Source organism: Piliocolobus tephrosceles, chromosome 21, assembly GCF_002776525.5.
Source record: "Piliocolobus tephrosceles isolate RC106 chromosome 21, ASM277652v3, whole genome shotgun sequence".
Classification (NCBI taxonomy): Eukaryota; Metazoa; Chordata; class Mammalia; order Primates; family Cercopithecidae; genus Piliocolobus; species Piliocolobus tephrosceles.
This window is the reverse complement of record NC_045454.1, coordinates 13,221,702-13,236,844: the sequence shown is the minus strand read 5'-3', so window position 1 is coordinate 13,236,844 and position 15,143 is coordinate 13,221,702. Positions and strand designations below refer to the sequence as shown.

The following is a 15,143-nucleotide window of genomic DNA, read 5'->3' as shown; positions in this document are numbered from 1 at the left end:
GACTGAGCATCCCCAGAAGTCTATGAGTCCATGTCCCTACAGTAGGGCCAGGTTTCCCCCATTAGCTCTCAGACACCGGGGATGAGATCATTCCCCAAGTCTGAAATCTTGCCTCCCCCAGCAGCCAGAGCACTCTCAGAAGCCATGTCCCTGAGTTCGGAATGGTGCCTCCCTTATCACTGGAAATTTCCAGGATCAAGGACTCAACCACTGCCAGTCACCCACTTTCATCCATTCACTGATCAAACTCTGGTTTTCTGGGTCAGTGTTAGGGGAGAATGCTGTTCAGTGGCAGCAGGCCACCCCGACAAAGCCTCGGGATTCCTTTTCACCCATTCTCTCTTCTCACAGTCAACCTCCCTCCCTCGCACAAGGACCAACGCTACCTTCCTGAACCTGAACCTGGCACAGGCTGAGCGTGGGGTGGATTGGGTCACTGGGTGGCCCGGGATGGGCAGGGGAGCAGAAGGGGTGGGGGCACTGGGGACCTGGTCCTCCATCTCTCTGACAGCCTCCTTCGTCCCCTCACCCCATCTGCCCCCACAGCCCTGGGGTAGCAGCGTGACCCTGGAGACGTCCAGAGAGAAGAGCCCTTCGCACCATCCTCTGGTCCTCGCCCTCTGAGTGGGAACCGCTCCCCCCACAGCAAGGATGCCAGGCTGTGGTCCTGCTGTTCTCCTGCCTCCACCCTAGAGCTAGAGCCACAGGGCCCCACTCCCTCGCTGAGCTGTTGGGGAGCCACCGAGGCCATAAAAGTCCTGGTTAATGCACATGTGTGTCAGCCTCTCCTTCCACCACCACTAGCCCCGCCATTTCCTGGCGGCCACACTCATTTCCTTTCCCGCCCAAGACTTTTCTCAGTCTGGGCGTGCACATGCAGGAGGATGGGCCCAGCTCACTGTGCTCCACACCCCACTGCTGGATGCCAGGGCCTTGTGCCCCTCCCACGGTGCCCCAGGTTATATGTGAGAGTCCTGCTTCCCAGCTGGCCAAGGACTGCCCCTCTTGAGGCACCAGCATTCTGTGGGACATGGCTCTCCCCTATACTGCACCTCACTTTGTCACCTGGGCCCCAAAACAGGGCTGCTTGTGCTTAGGAAATGACCATATTTCGCAAGAAGACTTCCATCACCTTCTGGTAGTCCTCATCCATTTAATCAAAGACACAGCTTTGTCCTGGGATTCCCCGCATGTCTCTCAAACATTACCTGCACAACCCTGAAAATACCTCCATCCTTCTCTAGCCACAGAAAAGACCCTGTGGGTGGATGAATGCAAGCGGGGAAGAGGTAGAGGCCAGGAGTAGAGAGCTGGGAAGTGGGGGCCAGAATGAATGTGTCATTAATGGGAGCCACAGGCCCCACCCAGCTGCAATGCCCCACTGGAAAGCAGCTCTTGGCATTGGTCAGGACTGGTGATGGCCGAGCAGGCTTAGAATAGAAAGACAGGTTTGGGCAGGGACGAGAAAGGCCCTTTTGGGGATGATTGTGTTGAGTTGGGGTGATGGGTGGTGAAAGACCTCCAGAATGTGGGTTAAAAATCTGGATCATAATCCTGCATTTGCCACGGATTCACTGGAGCCTCAGTTTGCCCATCAGTAAAAAGGTGTGGACTTGAGGTAGACCAGACTTTTCCAAACCATTTTTAAAAGGCTCAGAGCCCTTTCTTCAAATGCAAGTTTACACAGCAGGTCAATTTATTATTAATATTTAAAATAGCAATGCAACAAATATAGCCCCAGCACAGTGGCCCATGCCTGTAATCCTAACACTTTAGGAGGCTAAGGTGAGAGAATCGCTTGAGCCCAGAAATTTGAGACCAACCTGGGCAACACGGCAAAATCCCTTCTCTATTTTTAAAAGTAAATAAATAAATGAAACCAACTATAGATACCAATTCAATAGCTACACTCGTCTCCCCCAAAGTTTCTATAGAGTTGAAAAAACATTCCTTAAATTTAAATAACATTGGGATTAGCTAGACATGGTGGTGCATGCCTATAGATCACTGGAGCACAGGAATTCGAGGCTGCAGTGAGCCATGACCACACCACAGCACTCCAGCCTGAGCAACAGAGTGAGACTACATCTCATACAAAATGTTACATTTTACGAATAAAAGCTAACACTTGGGGCCGGGCATGGTGGCTCAACCCTGTAATCCCAGCACTTTGGGAGGCCGAAGGCAGGTAGATCACGAGGTCAGGAGTACAAGACCAGCCTGATCAATATGGTGAAACCCCGTTTCTACTAAAAAGACAAAAATTATCCAGGCATGGTGGTGTGCGCCTGTAATCCTAGCTACACAGGAGGCTGAGGCAGGAGAATTGCTTGAATCTGGGAGGCAGAGGTTGTAGTGAGCTGAGATCACACCACTGCACTCCAGCCTGGGCGACAGAACAAGACTCTGTCTCAAAAAAAAAAAAAAAAAAAAGTGACACTTGGACTACAGAAGCAACTAAAATACAAGGTATCAACCAGAATCAAATGACAGTAAAAGCATCATATACATCAAACCTGTGGGATAGCCACAGCCATCCTTGAAGAGAAAAATGATAGCTTATCAGCATTGAGAGTACTAAAGGAAAAAGACTTGAAAATGAACAAAACAAGCTTTCTACTCAAGACACTAGAAAAAGTCCACAAAATGAGCCAAAGAAAAAAGCTAAGGAATGAAGAAAGGTAAAAGCAGAAATAGATGAAATGTAAAACAAAACATGGCCAATAAAACCTAAAGCTGATTCTTTGAAAATGTAAATGAAATAGACAGACTTTTTGCAGGTGTGATAAAAAAAAAAGAGAAGTATAAATAAGGAACACAAATAATAAAGAGCTAAGGAGATTAATATGTAAGATAAAAGGCCCTGGGGTGGGTGCTGTCTCACACCTGTAATCCCAGCACTTTGGGAGGCTGAGCCAGGAGTATCACTTGAGCCCAGGAGTTCCAGACTAGCCTGAGCAATGTAGCAAGACCTCATCTCTACAAAAATTTTTCAAAAATTATCCAGGAATAGTGGTGCATGTCTGTAGTCCCAGATACATGGGAGGCTAAGGCAGGAGGATTGCTTGAACCCAGGAGGCCAAGGTTGCAGTGAGCTATAATCACCCTACTGCACTCCATCCTGGGCAACAGAGCAAGACCTTGTCTCTAAAATGAGAGAGAGAGAGAGAGAGACAAAAGAGAAACTGGTCTGGTTGAAGCAAAGGTTGCTCAATAAATACACATTGACTGAAGAGGGATCTGTTGGTTGCTCCCCATACCACTGCCCACCCTGCTTCCATGACACAGACACTGCCTCCCTCTCTAGAAGCTGAAAACGTCAGATACTCACTTTCCCAAACTGCCTTGCAGCTACAAGCAGCCATGTGACCAATTCAAGCCAATGAGGAAGCAGAGAATCTAAAGTTCCACCCACTGACTCCACCTCACCTGAAGGGACCCTGAGGGAGCTCTATGGAGTTTTAAAGCTATTATCTAAATTGGTGGTCTCCATTGTGGGGCTTCTAGCTGGGACGTGAGGATGGACTTGAGCCCATACTGCTAACCCCAACACTATCCAGCCCAGAAAGAAGAAATAGCGTCTTTCTTCTGTGAGGATTCCCACCCTCACCCCACCCCCATCCACTCAAGTTCACATAAAAACTTGACATAGATGGGGCTAGAGTCTAGATATAACAGAAATTCTTGGCCAGGCGCGGTGGCTCACGCCTGTAATCCCAGCACTTTGGGAGGTCGAGGCACGTGGATCACGAGGTCAGGAGTTTGAGACCATCCTGGCTAACACGGTGAAACCCCGTCTCTACTAAAAATACAAAAAATTAGCCAGGCATGGTGGCAGGCGCCTGTAGTCCCAGCTACTCGGGAGGCTGAGGCAGGAGAATGGCGCGAACCCAGGAGGTGGAACTTGCAGTGAGTCAAGATCACACCACTGCACTCCAGCCTGGATGACACAGCAAGACTCCATCTCAAAAAAAAAAAAAAAACTATCTTCAGTGGCTAGGCTGGGCGCTGTGGCTCACACCTGTAATCCCAGCACTTTGGGAGGCTGAGGTGGGCTGATCATCTGAGGTCAGGAGTTCGAGACCAGTCTGGCCAATATGGTGAAGCCCCATCTCTACTAAAAATACAAAAAAATTAGCCAGGCGTGGTGTGATCAAGAAAAACAAACAAAAAAAGAAGTATAAATAAGGAACACAAATAATAAAGAGCCAAGGAGATTAATATAAAAGATAAAAGGGCGGCCTGTAATCCCAGCTACTTGGGAGGCTGAGGCAGGAGAATTGCCTGAACCCAGGGGGCAGTGAGCCGAGATCACACCATTGCACTCCAGCCTGGTAACAAGAGTGAAACTCCATCTCAAAAAGAAAAGAAAAGAAATTCTCTTCAGTGGCTAGTAAGAGATATTGGAACTAACATAATCAATTAGATGAAATAGATATACAGGGATTCGTTTATATGGCTAGAAGATTATTTTTCTCACACATAAAAAATCTCCAGAAGCAGATTGTTCAGAGGTGGAATGGAGGCCCTGTAGTGTCATCAGGGACACAGCTCTTTCTATTTTTCTGTTCCATTTTCCTTACCTTGGGACTTCTCTCCTCTCCATCACTTCATGGCCCAAGATGGCTGCTGGAGTCACAGCTGCCTCATCCATGTTCCAGGCAAGAAGCAGAAAGAAGGGGACAAAGGGAAACAAACAAAAAAAATTCCCCCTAGCCAGTTTATAACTGTGCCCCTTTTAAGGGAACTTTACCTAAGGCCCATCCAACAACCCCTGCTTAGATCTGATTGGCCAGCTCATAGTACCATGGCCACCCTAGCTGCAAAGGAGGCAGGGAATTTCAGTCATTGCCTTGGGTATGTTGCTGCCCCAATTAACATCAAGGTTCTTGTATTAAGAAAGACTGAGAAAATGTCCCGGGTGGGCAGCTGGCAGGCTTGGCCACTCCAAGCCTTGGAACTTCTACCTCCCCAGCTAGGCAAAATGGCCTTCCTCACCTGAGCCCAAGGAGTAAGAGTCACAGCCCCAGTAGCAGGGGTTTGGGAAAGATGGGAGCTGCTGCTCTGAGCTGTAATTGTGTGCAGTTGATGCAGAATGAGGCCAGCAGGAGGGGTAGAGGGAGGGAAGGAGAAGCAGCTCAGGTTTCTAGGTCAAGCCAGATCCCATAGCCTCAGGGTGTGGTGGAGGCTCAGATGTCCCCAAGACCAGGTCCTCTGTCCCTCTGGGCATCTGTGTGCTCTTTTACTGAATTATCCCAAGTAGTACAATCCCCTTCATTAAGAGTCTAGGAAAGAATAATAACAATAACCACAAAATAATAATCACTCCTATATCTCTAACATCAGTGTATTAGACCATTCTCACATTGCTATAAAGACATACTTGAGACTGAGTAATTTACAAAGAAACGAGGTTTAATAAGCTCATGATTTCTGTGGGTTATACAGGCTTCTGCTTCTGGGGAGACCTCAGGAAACTTACAATCATGGCAGAAGGTGAAAGAGAAGCAAGCACGTCTTCACATGGCCAGCAGGAGAAGAAGGTGGGGTGCTACACACTTTTAAACAAGCAGCACTAGGGGAATGGTGCTAAAACATTAGAAACTGCCCTCATGGTCCAATCACCTCCCACGAGGTCCCTCCTCCAACACTGAGGATCATAACTGGACATGAGATTTGGGTGGGAATGAAGAGCTAAACCATATCAACTGGTTTTGTCCTTTTTCATGCAAGATCTCAATTCCTACAGCAGCTCTTAAGAGAAGTTACTATCATTCCCCCAACTTACAAGTGAGGAAACTAAGGCACAGAGACTTGAAAACTTTGCTCCAAGTCCCACAGTTCCCATGGGTCCTAGGTGGAGGTGCTGGTGGGGGAGTCCTCTCCATTCTTCAGCAGAGCAGGGGGTTTCAGGGCACAGCTCTGAGGTCAGATAGAACTCTTTTTAGCTGTGGGATCTTGGGTACATTGCTTGCTTTTCCCCCTTGTAAAATGGAGATGATAATACTGCCCCTGCCTCCTAGGATTGTTGAAAAGATTACATTAATTAATACAAGTAAAGAGCCTGGAACATGGATGCTCAGTAAGTGCCTATGACCTGGACTAAGATGTTAGCTTTTAACAACAGGCAGATGAAAAAAGCAAAGATAACATTTTTCTTTTTCTTTTTCTTTTTTTTTTTTTAGATGGAGTTTCACTCTTGTTGCCCAGGCTGGAGTGCAATGCACGATCTCGGCTCACTGCAACCTCTGCCTCCTGGGTTCAAGCAATTCTCCTGCCTCAGCTTCCCCAGTAGCTGGGACTACAGACATGCACCACCACGCCCAGCTAATTATTTTTTTATTTTTTTATTTTTTTGGCATTTTTAGTAGAGACGGGGTTTCTCCATTTTGGTCAGGCTGGTCTAGAACTCCTGACCTCAGGTGATCTGCCCGCCTTGGCCTCCCAAAGTGCTGGGATTACAGGCGTGAGCCACAGCGCCCAGCCTCTTTTTTTTCTGGTTTTTTTTTTTTTTTTTTTTTTTTTTCAGACAGGGTCTCAGTATCATCCAGACTGGAGTACAGTGATGCGATCATGGCTCACTGCAGCCTCCCAAGCAGCTGGGACTACAGGCATGAGCCACCATGCCCGGCAATTTTTGTGTTTTTTGTGGAGTCAGGGTCTTGCTATGTTGTCCAGTCTGGTCTCAAACTCCTGGGCTCAAGCAATCCTTTCACCTCAGCCTCCTAAAGTGCTGGGATTACAGGTGTGAGCCACCACACCCCACCTCAAAGATAACATTTGTCCTGGCGAACTTAATCCTACTAAGCAGGTTTGCCTCGATTTATGTAATATATGATGTTCTTTACATTGTAATCATTGAGATTTGCTTACAAAAAGTAATAATAGGCCAGAAGCGGTGCCTCATGCCTGTAATCCCAGCTACTTGGGAGGCTGAGGCATGAGAATCACTTGAACCCAGGAGATAGAGTTTGCTGTGAGCGGAGATCGCACCGCTGCACTCCAGCCTGGACAACAAAGTGAGACTCCATCTCAGAAAAAAAAAAAAGTAGTAGGTAGATCACGAGGTCAAGAGATTGAGGCCAACATGGTGAAACCTCATCTCTACTAAAAAAATACAAAAATTAGTTGGCTGTGGTGGCACACACCTGTAGTCCCAGCTACTTGGGAGGCTGAGGCAGAAGAATTCACCCAGGAGGCGGAGGTTGCAGTAAGCCAAGATTGTGCCACTGCACTCCAGCCAGCCTGGAGACAGAGTGAGACTCCGTCTCAAAAAAAAAAAAAAAAAAAAAAAAAGGCAATAAAAGTAATAAGAATAAATGCATATGAGCTTTTAGAAACACAATGCTCATCATCACAGGTTCCAGGTTAGGTGCTGTCAGCATAGATTCTCTGACTTGCTCCTCAAAGCTTCCCTTTGAAATGGAACTATCAATACATTTCCCAAATCTCCTAGATGTTTATTAACATAAACGTCCTTGCGAGGAACACTGGCTAACGCCTATTATCCCAGCACTTTGGGAAGCTGAGGCAGGAGGATCACTTGAGGCCAGGAGTTCAAGAACAGCCTGGGAAACATTGCAAGATCCTCTCTCTACAAAAACAAAAAAACAAAAAACAGAATTAGCGGGGCATGGCAGTACTTGTCTGTCGTCCCAGCTATCTTGGAGGCTGAGATGGGAGCATTGCTTTCACCTAGGATTTTGAGGCTGTAGTGAGTTGTGATGGTGCCATTGCACTCCAGCCTATTAGACAGAACAAGACCCCGTCTCAAAAAATAAAATAAAATACAATAAAATAAAATAAAAAATTATATATTCCAGGCCCCTGCTTGGGCCCAGAAAACCTGTCTCTCCAGGGTGGGGACTTGAAAGCGGAATTTGTTTTGTTTTGTTTTGAGACGGAGTCTTGCTCTGTCGCCCAGGCTGGAGTGCAGTGGCCGGATCTCAGCTCACTTCAACTTCTCCCTTCTGGGTTCAAGCTATTCTTGTGCCTCAGCCTCCCGAGTAGCTGAGATTACAGGCGCTGGCCACCACGCCCAGAAAGCAGAATTTTTAACAAAGGGTCTAGGGAATTTTTGTCAGCTGGAAAGTTGGGGGACTCAGATGCAGAGACTGTTTGACCAAAAAAAAAAAGGAAAGTGAGACACCACAAAGAAGAGGAGGTGATTTGCCCAAAGTTACTCAACCAGAACGAAGCGGGGCCAGGATTTGGCCCAGAGAGGAGCAGGAACTAGTCCAGGGTCACACAGCAGGTTTCAGACAAGGGCTGAGACTGGCGCCCTTCACTGTCCTGAGCAGGTCCACAGTGGCTCCTCACCTCCCCCATAAAGCCACGAAACTCTGATGGCACCGGGGGCCCTCAGATTCCACCAGCCATGGGCGGGGAGGCAGACCACACCCCTCTCAGCCCCAATCCCTTCCCCCTTCCCCAAGCTGCCTTTTCTCAAATAACCACACTGGGGAGGGCAGGGAGTCGGGGTGACCTTGAGGCCAGAATACACAATGGCCCAGTCCCTCTCTGGAGCCCTGCCAGGGAGAGGAAGGAAGCCTGCCCTGTTTTTTTCCACGGACTGGAATGTGGATTCAGGATGGAGAGCAGGGAGGAGGGAAGGCGGAGGAGGGAGAGAGAGAAAAAAGGAGGAAAGAGAAGGGAGCAGGAAGAGGGTGGAGGAGGGAGAAAAGGGGAACAGAGAAAAAGGGAGAAGAAGGAGGTGGAGGAGGTGGAGGAGGACGAGGGATGGGGGAGGAAGAGGAGAAGAAAGAGGAAGGAGACAGACGAGGAGGACAGAGGAGGGGTGCCAAGGCCAGACTTTGGGAACCAAGGAGTGAACCCCATCAGCTTCAGCCCATCCTGACACATAGTGTGGAGAATGCCGAGTCCAGAGAGGGCACCCCAAGTCTGCAAGGTTGCACAGGACCAGTGCAGCCAAAGGGCCTCACCTGTGCGGCTTTCTCCTGCCTGTGGAGGCAGGAGCTCCCTGAGTCCCCACGCGACCTCCAGACGCAGGTGTCTTGTTGCATGTTTCTCAGAAGAGAAGACTGAGGCGCCCAGGGGTAGAGTCACATTTCCTGGAGCATCTCCCCTTTGGATCGGACTCCTGGGTCCTTACAATGGTCTGTAGGCCTGCCTGCCCCTCATTCCCTTCATCCTCTCCTCTCCTTCACTCACTACAGCCACCCTGGCCTCCTGGCTATTGTTTGAACAAATCAAGCAACTCCTTCCTCAGGGCCTTCGCACTGGCTGTTCCCACTGCCAGGAATGTCCTTCCCTCAGACACCTGCATCAGTCCAGTCAGGTCTCTGCTCAAATGTCACCTCCTCAGAGGGGTCCCCTGTACGCCCAAAGCTGTCTGGCTTTATTCTTCACAGCATTTATCGCTTACACAACTAATCCAACTTTACATTTTATATTTCTTCTTTTTTTTCTTTTTTGAGACAGAGTCTTGCTCTGTTGCCCAGGCTGGAGTGCCACGGCACAATCACAGCTCACTGCAGCCTCGAACTCCTGGGCTCAAGTAATCCTCCTGCCTCAGTCTCCTAAGTAGCTGGGACTACAAGTGCTCACCACCATGATCTGCTAATTGTGTGTGTGTGTGTGTATGTATATGTGTGTGTGTGTCTGTGTGTGTATATATATACATACATATATATATATACACATACATATATATATATATATTTTTTTTTTCCCCCCCCGAGATGGAGTCTCGTACTCTCATCCAGGCTACTAGAGTGCAGTGGTGCAATCTTGGCTCACTGCAACCTCCACCTCCCAGGTCCAAGCGATTCTCCAGCCTCAGCCTCCTGAGTAGCTGGGATTACAGGTGCCTGTCACCATGCCCAACTAATGTTTGTATTTTTGTAGAGACGGGGTTTCACCATGTTTACCAGGCTGGTCTTGAACTCTATCTAGAATATACAATATATCAAACATTTCAACAGAAAAAAAAAAAAAATCTGACTTTTTTTTTTGCGTGGGTGGAGGGGAGACAGAATCTCAATCCGTCACCCAGGCTAGAGTGCAATGGCATGATCTCAGCTCACTCCAACTTCTGCCTTCCAGGTTCAAGTGATTCTTCTGCCTCAGCCTCCTGAGAAGTTGGAACTACAGGCTTGCACCGCCTTGCCCAGCTAATTTTTGTATTTTTAGTGGAGTCGGGGTTTCACCATGTTGGCCAGGCTGGTTTCGAATTCCTGACCTCAAGTGATCAGCCCACATCGGTCTCCCAAAGTGCTGGGATTATAGGAGTGAGCCATCACGACTGGCCATTTTTTTGTCTTTTTGATGACAGCATCTTGCTCTGTCATCCAGGCTGGAGTGCAGTAGCACAACTACAGCTCACTGCAGCCTCCAGTTCCTGGGTTCAAGCAGTCCTCCCACATCAGCCTCCCAAGTGAGTAGCTGGGACCACCCTGTGCACCATCACACCTGGCTATTTTTAACTTTTTGTGCAGACAAGGTCTCACTGTGTTGCTCAGGCTGGTCTCGAACTCCCGGCTTCAAGTCGTCCTCCTACCTCTGCCTCCTAAAGTGCTAGGATTATAGGCGTAAGCCGCCATGGCTGGCCAACAATATAATTTTTTAAACGGGCAAATTATCTTAACAGACATTTCTCAAAAGAAGACATACAATGGCCAACAAATATATGGAAAAATACTTAACATCATACTCATCAGTGAAACGCAAATCAAAACCACAATGAGGTATTGTTTCACCTGAGTTAGGATGGCTGTCATCAAAAAGACAAAAAATGGCCTGTTGTGATGGCTCATGCCTGTAATCCCAGCACTTCGGGAGGCCACTGTGGGCGGATCACTTGAGGTCAGGAATTCGAAACCAGCCTGGCCAATATGGTGAAACCTCAACTCTATTTTTGTAAAAATACAAAAATTAGCCAGGTGTAGTGGTGCAAGCCTGTAATCCCAGCTGCTTGGGAGCCTGAGGCAGGAGAACCACTTGAACCCAGGAGGCAGAGGATGCAGTGAGCTGAGATGGCGCCTTTGCACTCCAGCCTGGGCAACAGAGAGAGGTTGGTTCCCTTTCAAAAAAAAAAGGAACAGGGATTCAACAGCTTTGAGGGCCATGGTGAGGATTTTGGCCATCACCCCGAGTGAGGTAGGAGCCACAGAGGCTGGATGGGTTCAGATTCAGGTCCTTTTTTTTTTTTTTTAAGATGGAGCCTTACTCTGTCACCCAGGCTGCAGTGCAGTGGCTCACTACAACGCCCTGCCTCCTGAGTTTAAGTGATTCTCCTGCCTCATCCTCCCCAGTAGCTAGGATTATAGGCATGTGCCAACACACCCAGCTAATTTTGTTGTTGTTTTGTTTTGTTTTTTGAGACGGAATTCTGCTCTTGTCTCCCAGGCTGGAGTGCAATGGCACCATCTTAGCTCGCTGCAACCTCTGCCTCCTGGGTTCAAGTGATTCTCCTGCCTCAGGATCCTGAGTAGCTGGGATTATAGGTGCACACTACCACGCCAAGCTAATTTTTGTATTTTTAGTACAGACGGGGTTTTGCCATGTTGGCCAGGCTGGTCTCGAACTCCTGACCTCAGATGACCCACTCGCCTCAGCCTCCCAAAGTGCTAGGATTACAGGTGTGAGCCATCATGCCTGGCCCTGATTCAGATTCTAACAGGATCCCTCTGGCCATCAGGTAGAAAGAGACTGTTGGGGGCAGAATTGTGCTGCAAGGGACGAGAAGAGTTAGGGGTCTCCAAGCATTGAGCCTGAGTCACTGCAAGGATGAAGCTGCCATTTCTGAGGCCAGAAGCCTGCAGGCAGGGCTGGGTTGGAGGTCGGAATGAAGATATGCCTTGTTTAAGGCCAATGAGCAGGGAGCCTCACCTGAGGCACACAGGCTCCAGGCGGGAAGTTGGCGACAAGTTGTGGACTGTGGTTTTCACCCGCCTCGTGGGGCCCCCTCATCCTCTCCCCGAACTTCCCCTCCCGCCGTGGTGGAGCCAGCTTTGTTTGTTTCCCTCCCATCATCCGTTTCATGATGGGGAAGGCTGGTTTTCCCCTAACCCAGCAGACACCTCTTCCCTCAGCCTGTCCGTGACCCTCCCACCTCGGGAAGCCCCAAGCGGGCCTCCCAGAATGTCCCGGCAGGATGGGGCTACTGCTACCATTCATCCAGCCAGATGAACCCCAAAAGGGGAAGTGGGTCACCGATAGTCACCCGGCCCATGGTCAGCTGGGGACTTCAGGATCTCATCTCTTCACTGCCCCACCACAGCCCTGGGAGCTTTCCATGCACGCTTCTCATCCTCCCCACATTTCACACGAGAAAACAGGGGCTCCAAGAGAAGCCCACACTCACCTAAGGAGCTCCAAAGATGGGGGCGTCTGGATTTGAACCCAGGTCCTAGCAGATGTTGTAAGCTCAGAGGAGAAGGCAGAGAGGGTGAACAGAACTCAGCCCTGCCCTCCCAGATCCAGTGGGAAGGCAGACTTGTCCCCAGGTAATAATGGCCCAGCAGTATTCACAGCCTGGGATGGAGGAGCCCAGGAGGCTGCAGGAGCTCAGAGCGGGTGCCTGACCCAGACTGGGGTCAAGGAGGGCTTCCTGGAGGAAGGGACAGCTCATCTGATACCTAGAGGATGAGTGGGAGTTACTAGGTGTAAATAGTGCAGGGAGAGGGAAGAGTATGTGCAAAAGCCCCGGGTTGAGAGGGAACCTAGGGGCTTCCAGCAAGGCGCAGCGGCTCACACCTGTAATCCCAGCACTCTGGGAGGCTGAGGTGGGCGAATCATCTGAGGTCAGGAGTTCAAGACCAGCCTGGCCAACATGGTGAAACCCTGTCTCTACTAAAATACAAAAATTAGCCAGGCGTGGTGGCCTGCACCCACAATCCCAGCTACTCAGGAGGCTGAGGCACGAGAATTGCCTGAACTTGGGAGGTGGAGGTTGCAGTGAGCCGAGATCACACCACTGCACTCCAGCCTGGGCAACGAAGTGAGATTCCATCTTTCTCTCAAAAAAAAAAAAAAAAAAGTGGGAACCCAGGGGCTTCTAAATCCAACCATGTCCTGGCCCTGATTAAAATCTCCTACGACTGCCCTGGCAAACTCTTTAGTTTGGCGTTCATTCATTCATTCATTCATTCATTCATTCATTCATTCATTCAATAAACATTCCCTGGAGTGCATTGTCAGTGTCAGGCCCCAGGGGAACACGCAGTGACCACGACAGCCCCACCAGACCATGACCCTGAACAGGGAGCTCACGAGTGCAGAGACATCTACTCCAAGACCTGAAGGAGGAGCAGGAGAGATGCTGGGGAAAAGGCAGGGAAGGGTGTTCCTGGTAGAGGGAACAGCCTGTGCGAAGGCCTGAAGGTAAGTTTTGCATATGACACCTTTGAGAAACTACTCATTGTTCAACTGAAGCATAGGCTTGTTCAGAAGAAGTCAGCCTTGTGGATGGGTGTGGACTTCCTCCCAGGGCACCGGAGAGCCACCGTGGAGCTGTGAGCAAGGGAGAGACAGGGGTAGGCTTGTACTTCCGAGAGACTCCCCCAGCTGAATGGTGAATGGAGTGACGCATAGAACCCAGTTTCAGGAGTAGTTTGGGACTTGGACCCAGGTCCCAGGAAAAGAGTCCAAGGAGCCCTTCTCTGGTCTTCTAAGGCGCCGCTCTCCCAAGTTCCAGATGGAAGGCGTGCCCATGGCAACCGCTAGGTGGTGCCCGTACACCACCAGCCAGGTCTTTGTTTGCCAAAAGCAGATCAGGCCCAGAGCTGGACAGAACTGCCCCTGGGTCAGGAGAGCAAATCCTCTCTGTCTTTAGGTCCTGGCTCCCTGGCCAGGCATCCTGGGCCCATTTGACTCCCGGGCTCAGGAAGGAGCTGGCTGACCTGCAGCGAGTATGTTCTTTATCTCTTTCCTTACCTTGGAATCTCAGACTGAAGCCAGGTCTCTTACCTCACTTTGGAATCTCAGACTGGAGCACCCTGGCTCCCACTTCAGACAGGGGGATTCTTACCTCCCTCATCAGACTAGCAGGCTCCTTGTCTCCCCACCAGTTTGAGGAGTTCCCCATTTCTATCATTTATTTGGAAGCTCATCAGCTCTCCCAGAAGGCATGGGAGCCCTTCCACACCCCCATCAGACTAGGACTACCCGTCTCCCCCACCAGATTAGAAATGCATTGTCTCATACGTCACGATGTTGCTCCTTACCTTCCCTGACAGACTGGAAATACAGACTGGACACTCGTTCTTGCTGCAGGGGCCTGGAGCTTCTTATCTTCTTCACTGGATTTGAACAATCCTGTCTCCCTCATGGGATTTGGTGAGAGCTCCTTAGTTTCCTTATTTTTCCCACTGTGCTGGACCACCTTGTCCCCCACCATCAGATGGGGGAACACCTTGTCTCCCAGTCAGACCAGAGGGTTGGACTCCTCCGCCCTTGCAAAGGTTCCTGAGTCCTTCTTACATCCATAGGAGGAACCATGCCTATTTTACCAAGAGGGAAACTGAGGCACAGAGAAGCAAATACCACTTGTCTGTTGAGCTGCAGATGCCTCCCCATCCTCCTCCACCGGCTGCTCTGCCCCCACCCTCTCCCGCCCCCCCCCCCGCCCCGGGTAACTCCCCTGGCACCGGGAGTAGGGGAATTTTGCCCTGCTGGCCTCTGCACCAACCACCTCCCCTTATCGGCAGCGTCGCCAGCCACAGGTGGCAGCCCAGGGTTAAAGTCCGGAGACAGCTTGGGCGCAAAGCGGATAGGGAGGGAGGAGTGGCGCCCAACCCAGAACGGGGACTCCCCGGAGGTCGACCTCTCACGCTGCTGGGAGCAGAGGGGATGGGCAGGGCCATGTCCCATGGTAAGGTGTGGGTTCAATTCTTCTTTTCTAGTGTGGTCTTGAACCTGGAACTTCACCTCAGCTTCTCCAGCTTTAAGGAGTCAGGTGTGTGAAAACACCCCAGCTCTGGAGTCAGACTCCAGGCGTTTGAATGCTGGCTCCTATAACCTGCTGTGTGAGATCTGGGGCCATCGAGCGTGTCTCAGCCTCAGTTTCCCCAGTTGTGCAATGAGGATCCCTACTGGGTGGTGGTGAAGGCTCCATGAGTTCACGCACAAGAAAACCTTGGGACAGTGGCTGATAGTGGCGTCAGCAAGCCGGCATGCACCCC

The 15,143-nt window shown here is 50.0% G+C and overlaps 1 protein-coding gene across 1 annotated transcript in view; it reads left to right on the top strand.

Annotated features, from left to right (window-relative positions):
• Nucleotides 1-655, top strand: part of CEACAM16 (CEA cell adhesion molecule 16, tectorial membrane component) — a 16,620-nt gene extending 15,965 nt beyond the window's left edge. The window contains exon 7 of the mRNA XM_023194453.2: nucleotides 547-655. Coding sequence (XP_023050221.1) covers nucleotides 547-557 — 11 coding nt within the window. The 3' untranslated portion in view covers nucleotides 558-655. The remainder of the gene's footprint in view (nucleotides 1-546) is intronic.
• The last annotated feature ends 14,488 nt before the right edge of the window (nucleotides 656-15,143 follow it).